This window comes from Pelophylax lessonae, assembly GCF_965119305.1.
Source record: "Pelophylax lessonae genome assembly, chromosome: 10".
NCBI lineage: Eukaryota > Metazoa > Chordata > Amphibia > Anura > Ranidae > Pelophylax > Pelophylax lessonae.
The window spans coordinates 9,303,502-9,323,915 of NC_138777.1; the positions used below are offsets into that span (position 1 = coordinate 9,303,502).

General features: G+C 46.7%; 1 protein-coding gene across 2 annotated transcripts in view; it reads right to left on the bottom strand.

Annotated features, from left to right (window-relative positions):
• Positions 1-20,414, bottom strand: part of NELL1 (neural EGFL like 1) — a 1,211,404-nt gene that overhangs the window by 69,907 nt on the left and 1,121,083 nt on the right. The window contains exon 16 of one of the 2 annotated variants that reach the window (XM_082270280.1): positions 14,275-14,415. The exons of the other annotated variant lie outside the window; for it this stretch is intronic. Coding sequence (XP_082126406.1) covers positions 14,275-14,415 — 141 coding nt within the window. The remainder of the gene's footprint in view (positions 1-14,274; positions 14,416-20,414) is intronic. 2 annotated transcript variants of the gene reach the window in all.

Genomic DNA, 20,414 nt, shown 5'->3' on the forward strand with positions numbered 1-20,414 from the left:
TATTCCTGCTGTAGAGTCACCGGAAGTGACGCAGTTGGAGATTTTGGCGAGCTGAAGTTTTTGGCAGAACACCTGTTCATTCGAAAACTCGAGGCGCCTGTTTTCAAAAATCTAACGCATTCAATAAACCAGAAGCTTTTTAAAGACCCCAGATCTCTCTAGAAGGAGCACCTGTCACATGCCTTTTGGTGTCACAAGGATGTTGACAGCATAAAAAGTGATCACAGAAAAAACAAATAAGCAACAATGTAAAAAAAATAAATGAATAAATACAAAAAAAATGAGGTGCCTCGCCCCCCCCCCCCCCCATTCTCCTGCATAAAGGCGAACGCGCACATGCAAACAGGGATCGTCCCTCACATGAGAGGTATCACCAAGAACATCAGATCATGAGCAGTAATTCTATAGATGGCATTTGGACAAATTATGTCTTCGGGTCTGATGAGGAAGCCACAGCTGTTCACTGTGAATGGCTCCAGCTTCCCTATTAGACCCTGAGACGAGAACGATATACCGCGGCTGTAGTGGGACACATTTTAGATGGGGGTGCCCAATTTTAGTCTTGCCTAGGCTAGTACAAACCTAAAATACTCCACTGGACAAAGATGTGCGGTAAACTTTGATGAGGACAAAAAATTACAATTGTTTGTTACATGGTGCGTTAGCAATTAAAATGTAACCCAGTTAGGCCCCGTTCACACTGGGGCGACGCTACTTGCCGGGGCGGCCTCGGAGCGGCCGGCACGGACTTCATAACATTGAAGTCTATGCAGGTTGCTCCGGGTCGCCCCAAAGAAGCTCCGGACCCTTTTTCTAAGTCGGAGAGACTTGTGTCGCTCCTATTAGAACGGGTCCACAGCTTCTCTATGGAAGGCGACCTGTCAGGCGACCAGGTCGCCTGACAGGTCGCCCCAGTGTGAACGGGGACTTAGAGTTTGGATCTACTTTTATTTTGGACCTAAACTAAAAAATAGTAAGAGTTGATGTCTTATAGCGAACATCTAGAAATGTTAATTGTGCCTAAGCAGTGCCCTGAACAATTTACCCTTCTGTCTTTAATTCCACCAGAAAAAAGGAGTGTGCTTCCTGTTGCTGGGCACTCCTGTTCTGTAGGCCCATAGCTGTATATCTACAGTAGGAGATCATCTAAGACACTGTTGCCTTTGCTAGTATCATCAGATTTGGAGTGAGATTTGATGATGTCACTACTATGCTGCTCATTGTTCTCCTTACTGGAGAGGAAGCTGTACCTGAGGACCTGCAGTGCAAGGATCTCCCTGCTTCTGCTTCATCCATTTTGTGTATCTGTGATTTCTGCTCCTCTATCTGTACCCAACCAATCATCAGAACATCAGTCATCAGGGGGACATGAGAAAGCAAAGCCCTGCTCTTCTAATAAGATGGTTGCCTCTATAAAGACAACAGTCTGCAGAAGGAAATCCACAGGCAATATGGGTGACTAGTCTTTTCTCTCTGCCTGCCTTGTTTTTGGGTACAGGGTCCAGAGTTCAACTCAAGTAACCAAAATTTTAGTTGCCCAAGGACTTTCCATTGAAGTAGCGGTCCAATTTTTATTTAGGATAACAAATGCCTGGTGATCTCACCCCTTTAGCACGCTCCTAGGTAGGTGCTAGTGAGAGAGTATCGTTTTGGGCTCTGTCTGCCTATCAGAGGAGCAACAGGGAAATCTATATTGCTTTCTGCCTACCAGAGAGCAGGATCTGAGAGTTAGGTCTGCTCATTGTGCTCAGTGTGCGATTCATTGAGTCTAGAGGAGTGTTTCACGCTGGTCCAATAGGGAGGCATGTTGGACAGTGGGAGGAAACCTGACCAATGGATACACAGGCTTTGATACAGTCCTGGTGATTGGCAGAGACAGGCTGTCTCTGTGCTTTGTGGGATACTGTATAAAAGCCAGGAGCACATGTACTGTTGTGTCTTTGGCTGGTGAGCAGAGTCCCGGAGGGAGGGTGTCGGCTGCCTCCTCCTCTGTAGCAGTGGCACGTGGCATCAAGAGGTCCTCCTGAGAGCCAGAGGAACGGAACTGAACCCAGAGGTCCAGGAAAGCTGACAAAGGGGGAGACACTGGAGACCCTAGAAAAGCAGTATCGCGAGTACAGGGGATTGTGTCAAGGGGCCTGACCTAAAGGTGGCCACCCCGGAGTAGGACAGTCAGTGGGCGGGTGTCAGAGGATACTAGGAGAGTGTCCTGAAGATTACTTTAGTTCATCAAGTCATCTGGAAAGAGACTTAACCCTAAATCGATCTAGTGGCAAGGTGGATCAACAGCCTGGCTGTATCGTGATAGATGTCCTCCCAACTTTGTGCATAGTTAATCTGGAGTATCCCACTATTCCCTTCTCCCATCAATATTTAAAATAAAACACAGAAAAACAAATACAAACCCCTGGACTGATCATTGACTGAGCCAAGATGTAAAGCATTAAATTGTGAATGCTAGTGTTGCTAACGGTAACCTAGGGGGACCCGAAAGTATAATATCCAGCAGTCCTCAAGGGGGCAGTGCTACATACCTTCAAAGTGTGACTTTTAGAAAATTAGGGAGAATAAAAGAAGAAAATTAGGGTCTGGATTATGAAGGCGGCACCTACTGTATATACATCACATCGCTGATGGCATAGAACAGCTTTCAGTGAAATGCTTGGCCGCACAGGAACACTCACTCTATGAAACCAATTTAAGAGATAATATTCATCCAAGAGAGAAAAAAATCAATTCTTTATTACAGATTAGAGGACAGCCTCACGTCCCCTCCTAATTGGATCATGCTTTTTTCCTCCCTTCTCCGACACCCTCACCTCAACGGCGATCTCGGGTCGCAATAAATTAGCCCGTGGGCTGCTAAATTGACAGATATTTCAGAAATTGATTTTTCACTTCCATCTTGAAGCCGAAATAAATAAACTTGTTTAATTCTCAGCATGAATAAACACACATAATTAGGCCGGGTGAGGTGGACCTGACTAGGTATGCGGATAATGGAGGAAATTGTAAGGCAAACGGCACTGTTCGCAGTAGAGAGGGATCTAAACAGGGGATCGCATGTAAGTGGACGTCGCATGTCCTGTGGGTAGCATGGCCGAGATGGCAAGGATCATTATTCAGGGTCTCATAGAAATCTGGGGGGGGTCAGGGGTTGGGCGACACAATGTCATGACATAATGTGTCATTAAGGAATGAAGAGAATCCATAGCCAATGGCTAGAAGGCCGAAGGCATCTGCAGTTGTGGAATCCAGAAGCCATTGTAGGTGAGCCCATTCTATTGGAACTTGGTGCTGGTTTGGTGATTTGGTTGTATTGATAGACATATGGACATTCAAAATCAGTGGTCTCCAAACTGCTGCCCGGGGTCAGATGCAGCCCCCTTGCTTGCCTATATCCCGACCTTGGGGCACTATTACTCCCAGTGACACCAACAATGGGGCACAATTTCTCCCACTGACACCAATGATGGGCCATTATGCCTCCCACTGACACCAATAATGGGGCACTATTTCTTCCCCTGATACCAACAATGGGGCACTATTCCTTCCCCTGACACCAATGATGGGGCACTATTCCTCCCACTGATACCGAAGATGGGGCACTATTCCTCCCACTGACACCAATGATGGGGCACTATTCCTCAAGCTAATACCAATGATGGGTCACTATTCCTCCCACTGACACCAATGATGGGGCACTATTCCTCCCACTGACACCAATGATGGGGCGCTATTCCTCCCACTGACACCAATGATGGGGCACTATTCCTCCCACTGACACCGATGATGGGGCACTATTCCTCCCACTGACACCAATGATGGGGCACTATTCCTCCCACTGACACCAATGATGGGGCACTATTCCTCCAAAAGTTTGAAAAAAAGTAAACTGGCCCTTTGTTTATTAATAATAATAATGGAGACCCCGGCTCTAAATAAAAGAGAAGTACACCATTGGTGGTGAACCTTTTTTTGGGGCAAGTAGCTATAGATCTATTGAACGAACCAAAAAATAAAATGTGTTCTTGAAGGTTCTGGAACTGGTTAATAAAAGCTGAAGATTTAAAAGAAAAAATGTACACGACTTCTGAAATTACATTCGGGCCCCTTTCACACTGTTCTGCATTTTTATACTGGAGCTTTCGGGGGTCATGTCGGATCTATGGACAGCTGGCGACCTCTGATCTGCCACATTTAGGCTTGGAAAAATAGGAAAAGAAAGCAGACCTTTTCATCTTTTTTTCTGGACCTGAACGGTCTCAGCGGTAGGCGTGTAAGAGGAGCCTTACAAGTGACTAGTAATGGTGCTAAAATCACAAGTCTCTGCCCTGCTCCTGTCTTTTCTGGAACAATGCTGAGAGTAAGCCCTCCAGGCTCAACCATATTGTGCCCCCCCTCAATACCAGAGGCCTCCACATGACGTTCCTGGCCATTGGCCTTTATATCCCCAAAGGAAGGAATGTCCACACATAAATAAGGTTGCTGCACTTTAATGGTGGTACTTGGAAAATGGCACAAAACACATCACATTGCATCGACGACATACATTCCAGCAGAGGAGGACTGGGAAGGGGGGCAGGGTGGCTATTGCCCCCTGGGCCGCTCTGATGCTGGGTAAAAAGGCTTCACTCAGGGTTGGGTTAATGTAGGGGCCAGACACTGTAAACAGCTGCTGGTTGCCACTACACAATGTTATATTTGCAGAGCTGCAGTGGAGCGGTATGAATGTGCAGAGTACGCTCCCGCACCAAGCTGGCACAATACTAACAGTCACTTCCCTGTCAGGCAGAGTGATCTCTGCCCGACAGGAGCTTCCTAGGCCCCGCCTGGCGTGATGTCATGTATTTTTGTTAAACCTCCTTTGTCGCTAATAACATTAAATTAAGTTACCACATTGCATCATGTTTGTCTTACTTCATAACATCAATCTCAATTATAAAACCAGGTGGGCATGGATGGTGAGCTGATTTGATGATTCAACGGGCCACTTGACTGGACTTGTCCTCTAGGCCTAAGGCTGCCAGCCCTCCCCTGCATTCCAGAGTCCTATACTGCCTATACCGCAGTTACGCTCCTGATCCCAGAGTCATTAGTACTCACTCAGAGTGTGCCTTAGCGTACCGGTACACTCATTTTGGACATCTGCGCCCTCAATTCCCCCCCCCCCCCCCGAGAATATTTCCCACTCCAGAGCCAGACCAGTCACCACCAGTGAGTCCCCCTGCTCCGGAGTCCCAGGCCAGCAGAGCTGCCACACTGCTGGCCTGTACTGCAGTGCACTGGTTGCTATCGCCACCCGGCGTCTAGCAACCAGTGAGGTCATCTGAGGAGGAGGAGAGCAAGGCCCCAGCATACACTGCGGAGCCTCCTTCCTCCTCTGCTGCACGCCGAGTGGAGTGTTGGCTCCACCCACCTCCTCCATCCAGCTACTCCAGGCCAGCACAGCACAGTGAGTCCTGTGTGTCAGCCTCAGCCTAAAAATGGGAGTAGGAGCAGTTCTGAGGACCCTGATGTGGGATGGGATGGGGGGGGCTCTGTGGGGACCCTAATGTGAGGAGGGGGGGTGCTCTGTGGGGACCCTGATGTGGGGGGGCTCTGTGGGGGTTCTGATGTGAGGGGAGGGCTCTGTGGGGACCCTGATGTGAGGGGGGGCTCTGTGGGGACCCTGATGTGGGGGGGCTCTGTGGGGGTCCTGATGTAAGGTGGGGGGGGCACTCTGTGGGGGCCCTGATGTAAAAATAATTTATAGGCTATAATAGAGTACCGACACCTCTTTTGGGCCACTTAAAGCACTGCCTAGGACTCCTCCCAACTTGGCATATATATGAGTGCTGCCTCACCCATGACATCACTGCAGGAGGGCTCTACCTAAAAGCGGCCTAGCACCTGATGACATTGTCTGCCGTAACCAAAGACTATTCTGGCACAGAGCCAGCTAGTGGCAGACTAGCTAAAAGCACCTGCCTACAAGTGGATGTGAACAGACGCATGCCCATAGACATACTGTACACGGAGCGTACATTCAGTTTTTCAGGCAGACCTGCTTATACTGCCCACCAGGGGCGTAACTACAGGGGTTGCAGGGGTTGCAATCGCAACTGGGCCCCATGCTCCAGGGGGCCTGTGCGGCTCCCCTGTACACCTGGATAGGAGGGGCGGCAGGAGAAGCATGTAGAGAAATCACTGTCCTCCTCTTTCCTCCTGTAGCTGCAGGCCCCAAGATGGAAGGAAAGGGACCCACTGCAGAATTCGTGAAAGGGTCCCGCTGCGGGACTGTAATAAAGGACCCCGCAACGTGAGTAAAGGACCCCAGGATCAGTGGGAAGAGCCCCAGGCTTGAAGGGAAGGGCCCCGGCCAGGGGTCCGAGGGGCCCTTCATGGTTTCTTGCACCGGGGCCCTGAAGGTTCTAGTTACGCCTCTGCTGCCCACGTGGGGTGTAAAGGGGCTTACAATGTCTAGAGCAGCTGTGGGGCTTACGATTGGCTACATATTGGTGCCAAACTTTTCAAGTCCTCGCCCCATTTCTTGGACAGGACAGCTACCCACCTGTTGGTGGAACCCTCAGCCATATTGTGTCCCTCTCCTGGCCAGAAGCTTGGTCTTGATCTTCCCGGCTGGAGGCCTTAATTATGAATAAAGGATTGTCCACACATAAGATGCATTTTCTGCCATTTACTGCAACTTTACAGCCTCACAAAGCTTTGGGTGACATCTAACATCACATTTGACATGCTATCAGAACTCATTGGCAATTGGTCTTCCATAACTGTCACTTCGGCACAGAGCGCAAGTACATCTTTAAGCCATCTTCCCTTAACATCTCCATTCCTCCTAAGGAGCACCACCATGATTATTAAGTCCATATCATCATGTTTCCGTCACCATGTCACATGACCCACAACTGAGGGTCAGAGGGATCAAGGTGCATTGAATAGTATACCAGTCTCTTCCCAGTGACCATGCTATAGCTCTGCCCAGCCGGGCATGCTCCCAGACGGCACAACCTTCCCCAAGTGTCCACCACTACTCACAACTGCTGTTCCACCTGGCCTGGGACTTCAGCCTTGCAAAGTGCCCCTTAGTTTAGTACTGCAGGGCAGGGACATTGTGCTGCCTGGGCCCAAGGATGAAATGCTGACCCCCCCCCCCCCCAAAAAGAAAATTACACCCATTAACCACTTAAGCCCCGGAAGATTTTACCCCCTTCCTGACCAGGGTTTTTTTTTTTTTTTTTACTGCTTGAATTTAACGGACAATTGCGCGGTCGTGCAATGCTGTACCTAAACGTCCTTTTTTTTCCCCACAAACAGAGCTTTCTTTTGGTGGTATTTGATCATCTGTGCGACTTTTACTTTTTGCGCTATAAACAAAAAAAGAGCGTAAATTTTGCAAAAATAACAATATTTTTCACATTTTTTTATATGAAATTCCCCCCAAAAAAATTTTAAAATCAAAATTTTTTAACATTTTAGGCCAATTTGTTTTCTGCTACATATGTTTGGTAAAAAAAATCGCAAAAAGCGTATTTTGATTGGTTTGTGCAAAAGTTATTGCGTTTACTAACTAAGGGAAAGATTTCTGTCATTTTTGGTGGTTTTTTTTTTTAACGCGTAATGGCGGCGATCTGCGATTTTTTTTTTTTTGCGGTACTGCGACATTGCGGCAGACAGATCGGACCCTTGACTGACATTTTTGACACTTTTGGGGTTACCAGTGACATTACTGCAGTAATCAGTGCTATACATATGCACTGTTACTGCAAAATGACACTGGCAGGGAAGGGGTTAACTTTATTGGGGAAGGAGGGGTTAAGTGTGTCCGTAGGGGCGTGCTTTTTACTGTGATTGGCTGTGGCTACTAGTGTAGGAACAGTGATCAACGGTCCTACATAGTAGAACCGTATGATCAGTGTTTCTACACAGGGGAGAATGACAGGCGGCTTGTTTACATCAGCCGCCTGACTTTCTCCCTCTGCATCGACGATCGGCGAGTGACCGGCGGACATCGGGTCCGCCGGTCACACGCACTGACTTTCCTGTGAACGAGCCGCGGAGGGCGCGTGCTCGCCCGCTATTGGCTCACAAGGAAGTGACAGGCAAGTGACGTACCGGTACGTCACTTTGCCTGGCCGGGGCTGACCGCCGCAGTATATAGTCGTGCGGCGGTCGGCAACCGGTTAAAAAGCCCCCCATTCATTATTTTATATAAATATAAAATTTAGAAAATATTATATATACTGTTATCTTCTTCCATAACTCACCACCGGACTGGTCCACCAAACACCCGCTGTCTGTCCAGTCACGAATGTGTCTGCCGCGGCCCCGCCCTAAAAGATCCACCCTGCCCTGCGTAAGATGGAGTGCGCTGATGTCTGACGTCACTACGCACACCACGACCATGTAGGGGACGTTCCCTGGAGGAGACGTTCCGCCTCCTCATACTCAACAAATTGCACCACAGACGGCAGTATTAGATGGAGCTTCCTGTAATAAAGATCACTCACTGCTGCTCTCTCTCCTTGTGCAGGGTGACCGGTCTTGTCTCCGCCCCCTCCTGTAATTTTCTGCAGACATCCTGTAGTGGGTGGAGACTGATGGACCACCCAGCAGGGTGACCGGTCTTGTCTCCGCCCCCTCCTGTAATTTTCTGCAGACATCCTGTAGTGGGTGGAGCCTGTTGGACCCCTCCCACAGCTCTAATCTCTGCACAGGCTATGTACAGCACAGTGATGACGTCACTGCTACTTTACACGAGTTAATATCTATGTTTAGGAAGGAATATGGTGGATTTAAAATCCTTTGTGGGAACCGAGGAATTTATTTAAATGCGTTTTTGTCCCTGGAGTTTAGCTTAAAAAGAAAACCCTGCACAAAATCTACCGGCAGTAAATATAACCCCAGGAAAAATAATTTAGAAACATGGATAAACACGTACAAACTGCAAAGCCATTAAAATGAAAGTATGAAGTAAAAGCTAATAATAATATATAACAGCAATGAGCTGCATCTAGAAATATACTCCAGCTTAGGCGTAATTCTGGGAAGGTTATTAATATTCAACATAGAACTCACAATTCTTTTACCGACTAATTATACCGGAATTTACTCGCTATAATCCAATAAGACGTGTGAAATATCCTCCAAAAATTATTCCGCAACAATCTTCCTTTATTTCCTCAGCATGAAATGAGAGCTCAGCTTAATCATCCCTAAGACAGAATGCTAATGTTTCGGCAGTCGGACGTTTGGTCTACCGCCCTGGTGGCCAACCTGTGGCCCTTTGGCACTTATTGTTTGACTATGCCTGTGGCTTTTTTTTTTTTTTTACTTCGGTGTCTACTCAAGCTGGCGAAGCTTTCTTTAGACTGGCTCAGTATTTTTAATAGAGATATTGTATTTCTCCTGGTGACCATTGCCATCAGCAGTGAAGGAAAATCCAAAATTTGGAATTGTCACCAGAAAATGAATGGAGCAAATACTTGTTCCAGTGACGACTGTCTATGATGGGTTTTCTCTCAATTTTTAGCAATTTCCTCTTATTTTCTACAGGACAGGAGGTAAAAAAAAATCACCCAATGATACACAAACCCCCCCCCCCCAAAAAAAAACAAAAAAAAACTGACAAGAATTTTAACTATCCCTACCCTATCTTAAATAGTATTAAAAACAAGTTTGATTGTTGGAAAAAAAAAAAAAACAAGTTTGGGACTTGCACTAGATATTGTTTAGACTTGCATTTTCCACTCCTGTCGGCCTATGAGTGATGAGCTAAGGTTTAGGGTGAATACAGTTTGGGCCGAACACACAGGAAGCTGTCACATGATAGTAGGCTGCCGTTCTAATCAACTGTGACCAGGGGAGGACTGGGCCAGGGGGCAGGGGGGCAATTGCCCCCCGGGACACTCTGATGCCCCATGAAAAGGCTGCACTGCTTCTGCCACAGACATGCCTAAAAGATTCCTGGTAAAGAGAAGTAAAAAGCCCCCACCGCTGACCTACTGAGTGCGGGACAAAGACAAGGACAGAGCACAGCCCTCCCCCCCAGCATGGATGGTGTAAGCTGTGTCTGAGCAGAGGCCTGTGTCATGCCCCACTGGAGACTCTTCTGCCTCTGACCAGCCCCGACCAAGCTGTCCCAGCTCCCTCCAACCACCCTTGCTGGCCAAATTGGAAAAACAGATTCGGCCGGTGAGTAGAAAGTACCTGGAGCGGAGCTTCAGCCTGGAATGGGGGTCAGGAGGAGGCCAGAAAGAGAGAGAGTGGGAAGGGCCCTAGTTGCTGCCCATGGGCCTATGGTCTGTACTTGCCCCCTGGGCTGAAAGTTGCTAGTCAGCCCCTGACTGTGGCCTTGAAATTCCCCACTCTTAATGTGCTGGTGACCTCATTGACCTAATATGACCAAATGGCCATATTTGGACAATGTCAGCCCGAACCTTAGATCATTCTTACTGGTTATACTGGTCATGTGCGGGTGACTTCATTGACCTAACATGGCCAAATGGACATATTTGGACAATGTCAGCCTGGACCTTAGATCATTTCTACTGCTTGCTGGTTATACTGGCCATGTGCTGGTGAAATCATTGACCTACTATGGCCATATTTTGACAATGTCAGCCTGAACCTTGGATCATTCCTACTGCTTACTTGTTGTTCTGGTCATGTGCTGGTGAACTCATTGATCTAATATGATCAAATGGCCATATTTGGACAATGTCAGCCCAAACCTTAGATCATGCTTACTGCTTACTGCTTACTGGTTACACTGGCCACGTGCTGGTGACCCCATTGACCTAACATGGCCAAATGGACATATTTGGACAATGTCAGCCTGGACCTTAGATCATTCCTACTGCTTACTGGTTATACTGACCATGTGCTGGTGAAATAATTGACCTACTATGGCCATATTTTGACAATGTCAACCTGAACCTTGGATCATTCCTACAGTTTACTCGTTATTCTGGTCATGTGCTGGTGAACTCATTGATCTAATATGACCAAATGGCCATATTTAGACATCGTCAGCCCAAACCTCAAAACATTCTTTACTTCTTTTACTGGCCATGTGCTGGTGACCTCCATTGACCTAACATGGTCATGTTTGGACTATGTCAGCCCAAACCCTACATCTTTCTTACTGCTTACTGGTCATGTTCTGGTGAACCCATTGTACGAATATGGCCACATGGCTATATTTAGACAATGTCAGCCTGAACCTTAGCTTCTCACTGATTATAGAGACAAATATGGGGACTTGGGGTGAGTAGGGAGTGGGACTAAGAAATCTACTTTTGCAAAAGAAAAAAAAAATAGTTTCTCATAACTTTAGCTGCCTGTATGTCTAGACCTACTGATCATTTTGACATGCAGTTCTCACTGGAGACAAATTTGTCTTTGATAATTTTGTAAATGTGAAAATTGCACAGCTAACTTGACACAATGCATCTTTACAAACAACACCCCCACCAGCACCACCCACCCTCATGATTACACAGGTAACGGTGTCCCAGAACCTGAGACCATAACGTTGGTGGGTATGCTAAATGTCATCCAGTTAGGGTTTAGACCATTTTTAACGTGCATGTCTACTTTTTGCACAATTGGGCAAAAATTCACCTATAAATATTCTAACTCCTTTTGAATGTTACTGTTCTGCTCAACTTTTCTGAAGTCTTAATGGATGCTTCAAAAGAGAAGTCCTCCATTAAAATAAATGTGTTCTGCCTCTACCACCCGTCTCTAAATTAGGGATGTGCAGAGTTATTTTACCAAAATTGAATTTGCAGCAAAATTATAAATTTTGCCTTGACCACCATTTTATCAAAATTAGACTCAAATTTGACCACACGGGCTGCCTTGGTTAATTATGTTTTGAATTTGAAAGCCAAGTCATAAAGTGGCAGCTAAATGTGAAAATTACTCAGCTTGCCACCCCGCGTCTTTAATGACCCCCCTACCTACCTCCCTCCCTCCCTCTCTCCCTCTATGTGATTAACTGGGTTGATATTGTCCCAATGGGTTGATATTGTCCCCTGAGACCATAACATTGGTAGGCATGCTAAATGTCCTTCAGTTAGTGTTCCTTTAACGTGCATGTCTACTTATTGCACAACTGGACAAAAAATTCACCCACAAATATTCTAATGTAGGATATTTCTTCTGGGATGTTCTTTCACTGTTCTGCTCAATTTTTCTGAAGTCTTAATAGATATTGTGAAAGATAAGTCCTCCATTAAAATAAGTGGTGGGCTCTGTCTCTCCCACCCTTCTCCAAATTAGGAATGTACAGAGGTAATTTACCAAAACGGATTGCCTTCACCACAATTATAAAAAAAATTAGTATTGCACCCTCCTAGATAGGTGCTAGTTAGGGAGGATAAGTTTGCTCTGCCTGCTTAACAGGGGAGCAGCAGATAAACCATAGTCTGCTCCATCTGCTTATCGGTGGAGCCTGATCAGTAGTTAGGCCTGTTGCTAGTGTCCATGTGTGATTCATGTGGGCTGAGGGAGTGTCCCCACTGTATCAAATTGGGGAGCCTGTTGAACAGTGGAGGAAACCCAGCCAGTGACACACAGGCTTTTTAAGCTATCCCAGGGGGGTTGGAACAAACAGTGGTGCATCCTGGGATATGTTATAAAAGCCAAGGGCACATGTGACAGGGTGTCTTTGGGCGGGAAGCCAGGTCCCAGGAGGAGGGTGACGGCTGTCTCTCCTTCTGTCTGTATGGAAGGTGGTCGGCCTAGTGAGCCAGAAGTGTGGTGCTGAGCCAGGAGGTCCAGTGGATGCTGACAAGTGGAGTTGGAGGCAGAGCAACCTTGGGAAAAACGGTGTCTGTGAGTACTGGGAAGCTTGCCAGGGGTCTGCCTAAGAAGGGGACATCTCCAGTGGAGAGTCAGTGGACAGGAGCCAGCACGCACAGCAAGTGAGAAAGGGGGTGCCAAGTTAATACCCTGAAGAGAAACTAAATCAGGATCATATTCTTTATCTTCACTTCAGTGGCAAGGTGAAGCAGCGGCTTTGCCGCACACTACAGCTAGTTGTCCTCAAGATTTGGGCATAGTTCATAGTTGGAGTACCCCACTCACCCCTTCTATCCCAGTTCTAAAAAAAACACAAAACCCAAATCCCCTGGACTGTTCATTGTCTGAGCCAAGCATCTAAAGTGATACATTTCCACAGACTGTTGCTACGGGCATGGGCGTCTGCAGAACTTTTTTCAGGGGGGGGCATCATTGATCCCTCTTTACAGCAGGCCAGGGTCCATCATAGATCCCCCTTTAGAGCAGGCCAGGGTCCCCAGAGATCCCTCTTTAGTCTTACCTTTTCACCTATATTCCCTGTGCTACCACGTTTTCCTGCACCACCAGGTACTCCAGGCTCTCAAAGAATATACATATATATATGTATATATACATTTAGCCAATATGACCCCCTTTAGAGCAGGCCAGGATCCCCATAGATCCCCTTTAGAGCAGACCAGGATCCCCATAGATCCCCTTTAGAGCAGACCAGGGTCCCCATAGATCCCCTTTAGAGCAGGGTCCCCATAGATCTCCCTTTAGATTAGGCCAGGGTCCCCCATAGACCCCCCTTTAGAGCAGGGTTCCCATAGATCCCCCTTTAGATTAGGCCAGGGTCCCCCATAGATCCCCCTTTAGAGCAGGGTTCCCATAGATCCCCCTTTAGAGCAGGGTCCCCATAGATCTCCCTTTAGATTAGGCCAGGGTCCCCCATAGATCCCCCTTTAGAGCAGGGTTCCCATAGATTCCCCTTTTAGAGTAGGCCAGAAAAATTCCAGGGGGGGGGGCATTTGCCCCTCCTTGTGGACGCCCATGGATACGGCTAACCCAGGGGAATCCAGAAAATGCAATTCTCAGCAGTCCTCTAGGGGGCAGTGCTACATTAGCCTCAAATTTTACTATATGGGGTGCTTAGGTAAAATTTGCTCAAATGTTTATTTCCAAAAAAATTAAGCAGTCCACATATGAAATGAAATGAAATGAAAGGTTAATTCCAACATATTCAATGACTTTGTTCTTTGAGTTTGAGAACCATGTCATTATAACGTGGCAACTAAATGTGAAAATCGCACAGCTAACTCGCCACCCTGCGGCTTTACAAACAGCCCCCCCCCCCCATGTGATTACATTTATTTCATGAAAGCGCCATGCAGACACAAGACAGGGAATGAAAGGAAAAGCGTAAAAAAAAATAAAATAAAAAAATAGATATATATAAAAAGTTCTCGAACGACGTCTGCTTACCAACACAGGACTCCCCAGATATGGAGTAGGTCCCGTTGTCATGGAAACCGCTTCTGCACTCACAGTGGTACCACCCCGGGAGGTTAGCACAGCGGGAATGGTTGTGACACTCTATGATGCCCTCAGCACATTCATCAATATCTGCCTCAGAGAAAAACACAAGCCAGGCAGAAATTAATTTCCTTTGACACTGAAAAGAACAAAGCATTTGTCTATCATCCGTCATTGTAGGACTTGATCCTAGCGAATACACAAGGTGATTTGCTTTAATTTTTTTTTTTTTTCCAGTTAAACACTGATCTTTTTTTTAAGAGCCTAGTAAACTACTCGAAACTGAGCTGGAGGGCAATTCATTACCATTAATTACTGGGAGGTCGATCGATGAACTCTTTCTTTCCCACTCGTTGCTTTCTTTTTTGTGCCGTAAGCTATTGAGTGTTCGTTGGGGAACTTTCCACCACTTGTACGCACATATCAGTAGCAGATTAAATAAAAGCCATGACCTCTTGCTATACCTCCAGATTCGGAGGCTGTGATGTTATTAACAGACGGGGGATAATGTTTAAAGCCTCGTACACACGCACCGATTGTTGGCCGAACAATCGGCCGTCTTTTGTCCAGTGTTGTTGTGTTGGTTGAAATGTGCTCTAGACTGCACACAAATTTTCTCGGCCAACAACAACCAACTGCAGAAGTGATGTCATGTGCTGGTTTACTTTCCGTGTGTTTTTTCTTCTCTGAGCATGCCCAGTCTTGCTCATCTGATGTTTGTCTGCCGAAATCTGTACTGACTGACGAAAAATCGTCCGTTGTGGTGACGGCCAACAAAAATTTTATAGCCTGCACACCAGATTTTGTTCGGCCGAAAAGTCGCAGTCTGTTGTCGGAATCATCATACCAACAAGCCGACAATCGGCCAATCGGACGTTGGCCGAAAATTCACGGCCAACAATCAGTGTGTGTGTACGAGGCTTAAGGATTAAAGGAGATCTAAACCCAATCACTAAAAGCTTTATTATCTTGATAGTGTCTTCAAACTGCAGTTTTCAATAAAAAAAAATAAAAAAATCCCTGGCTATCCTGCCATAAAGGTTCTATTCAGATGATGTGTACAAGGAAGGAACCCTCTGGCGTGACACCTGATGGGAGTGCTATGACTACGCGTTTCGGAGGCGTGGCCTCCTCCTTCAGGTCACCTGACGTGTCGCATGACCTGAAGAAGGAGGCCACGCCTCCGAAATGCGCAGTCATAGCAACCCCATCAGGTGTCATGCCAGAGGGTTCCTTCGTTGTGCACCAGGTCCATCCTTGCTTTCAGCGTGGTCTCCATCCGCTTATGACACCAGTGTGGCGCCGGCTGGTCTGGGGCGCAGGCGCACTGTGGTCAGCTCTCCCAGAGACGGAAATCTGCATTCCCGGAAGTCTCTGGTCAGGAGGGGGCTGTCAGCGAGTGGAGGACGAGCGGCTTACAAGACCTGCAAGAGAACGTCGCTCTCTTTCTGTGGACACTAGGAAATGAACTTTTATGCGTGACATCCATCTCCAATTGTGAGTGACATTTTATATGGCTGTGTTTTCATTCAATAAAACTGTGTTATGCTAGGGCGGCTGTGCGCTCTCTTCTTTTTTTTTATTGTACAGTGTCTGGTCCACCACCCAGTAGAGGGTTAGATCAGCTGCAACGCCCCATCATCTCTATCACCATCAACCTGTTTCAAGGAATCTCCAGCCTGGGAATTCTAGTTGAGGATCTGCGCATGGTCTGGTAAAATTTCTTGATTTTTGTCTGTCTTTCTCTCAGTTGTCCTCCTCTGTTGTCACCCTTCTCACATGAACCACTGCTAGAGACTACAGGGGATTATTGAAGTTAGTGCAGGTAGGGGGACAGCTAAGCTACAACATATTCATACACATAAATGTGATGTGGGGGTGTAGGATTATCCTTAAAAGTCCAAATGTCCAAAGATATGCTTTAAAGCTCCTCAATGAGGCCGAAGCGAGCCCTGCAATATATAAAGGCAACAGCAAAGGGCTCCAACTAAGTGCAGTTTATAGGAAAAGACTGGCAACTCACAAGATGCATAAAGATAAGAGCATTTAATCCACCCAGTGGGGTTTGGCTGTTGAGCCTCAATGTGTCTTCAGGAGCCATAAAGCAGATGCCGCTGTCAGGAGCTGTGTAGGACACCAGAAACAAAACCGGAAATCCTGAAACCACCCTGGAGCACATGGACTGTACTGGACATAACATCTGGGAAGGCCGCAACATGGGAAGTGTGGCTAACTTTTTGGCTTTCAGACTTCCGAAGACACGCTGAGGCTCCACAGCAAACCTTACTGGGTGGATTACATGCTCTTATCCCTATGCATCTTGGGAGTTGCCACCTTGATTTTTAATAAAGCCTTTTTCTGTACACTGCACTTAGCACACTCTGGTGTTTCCTTTATATTTGGTCAAGACTACAAGCTGACGTGCCAACACACATTTTGCATTTTGCAGGCATGGTCCACCATTGTCAACCCATCACATAAACTACTGGTGGTGGCTACAAGCTGACGTGCAAACACACATTTTGCAGGCATGGTCCACCATTGTCAACCCATCACATGAACTACTGGTGGTGGCTACAAGCTGACGTGCCAACACACATTTTGCAGGCATGGTCCACCATTGTCAACCCATCATATAAACTACTGGTGGTGGCTACAAGCTGACATGCCAACACACATTTTGCAGGCATGGTCCACCATTGTCAACCCATTACATGAACTACTGGTGGTGGCTACAAGTTGACGTGCCAACACACATTTTTCAGGCATGGTCCACCATTGTCAACCCATTACATGAACTACTGGTGGTGGCTACAAGTTGACGTGCCAACACACATTTTGCAGGCATGGTCCACCATTGTCAACCCATTACATGAACTACTGGTGGTGGGCGGCTACAAGTTGACGTGCCAACACACATTTTGCAGGCATGGTCCACCGCCATTGTCAACCCATCACATAAACTACTGGTGGTGGTGGCTACAAGCTGATGTGCCAACACACACTTTGCAGGCATGGTCCACCATTGTCAACCCATCACATGAACTACTGGTGGTGGCTACACACTGACGTGCCAACACACATTTTGCAGGCATGGTCCACCATTATCAACCCATCACATGATCTACTGGTGGTGGCTACAAGCTGACGTTCCAACACACATTTTGCAGGCATGGTCCACCATTGTCAACCCATCACATAAACTACTGGTGGTGGCTACACACTGACGTGCCAACACACATTTTGCAGGCATGGTCCACCATTGTCAACCCATCACATAAACTACTGGTGGTGGCTACAAGCTGACGTGCAAACACACATTTTGCAGGCATGGTCCACCATTGTCAACCCATCACATGAACTACTGGTGGTGGCTACAAGCTGACGTGCCAACACACATTTTGCAGGCATGGTCCACCATTGTCAACCCATCATATAAACTACTGGTGGTGGCTACAAGCTGACATGCCAACACACATTTTGCAGGCATGGTCCACCATTGTCAACCCATTACATGAACTACTGGTGGTGGCTACAAGTTGACGTGCCAACACACATTTTTCAGGCATGGTCCACCATTGTCAACCCATTACATGAACTACTGGTGGTGGCTACAAGTTGACGTGCCAACACACATTTTGCAGGCATGGTCCACCATTGTCAACCCATTACATGAACTACTGGTGGTGGGCGGCTACAAGTTGACGTGCCAACACACATTTTGCAGGCATGGTCCACCGCCATTGTCAACCCATCACATAAACTACTGGTGGTGGTGGCTACAAGCTGATGTGCCAACACACACTTTGCAGGCATGGTCCACCATTGTCAACCCATCACATGAACTACTGGTGGTGGCTACACACTGACGTGCCAACACACATTTTGCAGGCATGGTCCACCATTATCAACCCATCACATGATCTACTGGTGGTGGCTACAAGCTGACGTTCCAACACACATTTTGCAGGCATGGTCCACCATTGTCAACCCATCACATGATCTACTGGTGGTGGCTACAAGCTGATGTTCCAACACACATTTTGCAGACATGGTCCACCATTGTCAACCCATCACATAATCTACTGGTGGTGGCTACAAGCTGACGCGCCAACACACATTTTGCAGGCCTGGTCCACCATTGTCAACCCATCACATAAACTACTGGTGGTGGCTACAAGCTGACGTGCCAACACACATTTTGCAGGCATGGTCCACCATTGTCAACCCATCACATGATCTACTGGTGGTGGCTACAAGCTGATGTTCCAACACACATTTTGCAGACATGGTCCACCATTGTCAACCCATCACATAATCTACTGGTGGTGGCTACAAGCTGACGCGCCAACACACATTTTGCAGGCATGGTCCACCATTGTCAATTCATCACATAAACTACTGGTGGTGGCTACACACTGATATGCCGAAGTACATTTTCCTGGCATGGTCACTAGAAGCCAGTGCAGAATAATGATAGGCAACAGACACTGGAGCAATGCATGTGGACATGAAGTGAATGAAAGAGGGTGGAGGATAACAACACCGAGATGGAAAAAAAAAAATATGAAAAAAGACACTTGAGTATGATCCACAATGTTTTAACAAATTAAATGTGTACATACCAACTGTCCCATACTTGCTGGGACAGTCCCACATCTTGAATGATGCTGTGTTCCTGCCCATGTCTTGAGCATTTGAGTTACTCCACATGTGTGATAACTCAAAAAGGCATTAATGGTGTGTATCAGGGCTAACATATTTTAGTGGTGGGGTCTAGGCAGGACCACCCAATAAAGTGGAATTGATGGCAGTCAACTATATATTTAGAAGCCAAGTCTGGACGGGACCATTCTGTCAAGTGGGTGTGACTTAGGTGCTCCTATCCAAAAAGTGGACAGACGCTATGCAGACCATGAGTGGGGGTTAACAGTGTCCCAAGAGTGGAGACTATGATATTGGTACGTATGCCAATAGTCATCCAGTTAGGGTTTAGATCGACTTTAATGTGCATGTCTACTTTTTGCAAAACTGAAAAAACAATTCACCCACAAATATTCTCATGTACAGTACCATCTTCTGGGATGTTCCTTTACTGTTCTGGTCAAATTTTCTGAAGTCTTAATATGTTGTAGGTATGATAATTCCTTCATTAAATATAAGCTGTGTGCTCTGCCTCTCCCACCCTTCTCCAAATTAGGGATTCATTTGCCGAAATTGATTGCCTTCAATAAACTTTTACCAAAATTGTCCTCAAGTTTTTCCATTAGGACTACTTGGGTTAAATTTGCCTAAATTTTTATTTCCAAGAAAATTTCATCTAAGCAGTCTACTTTGTGAGACTAAAGGTTTGGTAAAATGAAAGTCCTCTTCCACTATTTCCAAAATTAGCCTCAAATTTTACCATGTGGACTGCTTAGGTTAAATTGGTTCAAATTTTTATTTCCAAGATGATGATTTCACCTAAGCAGTTAACATGGTGAAAATTTAAGGTTAACTCCAACATAATTAATGCCTTTGCTGACAAACTAAGGGTTACTATTAGCTTTTGGGTTCCTCTGTCCATCAATAGTTATTGCCAAGTCCCCCAGCAAACAAGGGGACAAGAATAGGTCCAGAATGGTTGAAATGAGCTTCTGTCGCCCTCAAGTCCACTGCACTGCTAAAAACCTCCAGTATGGCTGAATTTTTCAGTTCCACATTGACTGCTTAGGCCTGAATTTGCTTGGAAAAAATAGAAAAAAAATGTATTTTTAAAAGCAAATCTTTCCTAAAATTAACCACTTGCCGACCGCCACAAGTACATATACTGCGGCGGTCAGCCCCTCACAGGCAAAGTGACGTATGGGAACGTCACTAGCCTGTGAGGCTCTAGGGAGCGAGCGCGCGCCACCGGATGCGCGCTCCTGCTCTCGCTAGGTCACGGACCCCCCTCGCGCGTGTGCCCGGCGGACCCGATGTCCGCCGGTCACTCACGATTGTCCGTTACACCGAGAGAAAGGCAGGCGGCTAATGTAAACAAAGCTGCCTGTCATTCTCCCCTGTGTAAGAATGGAGATGATACGGTTCTACTATGTAGGACCGTTGAT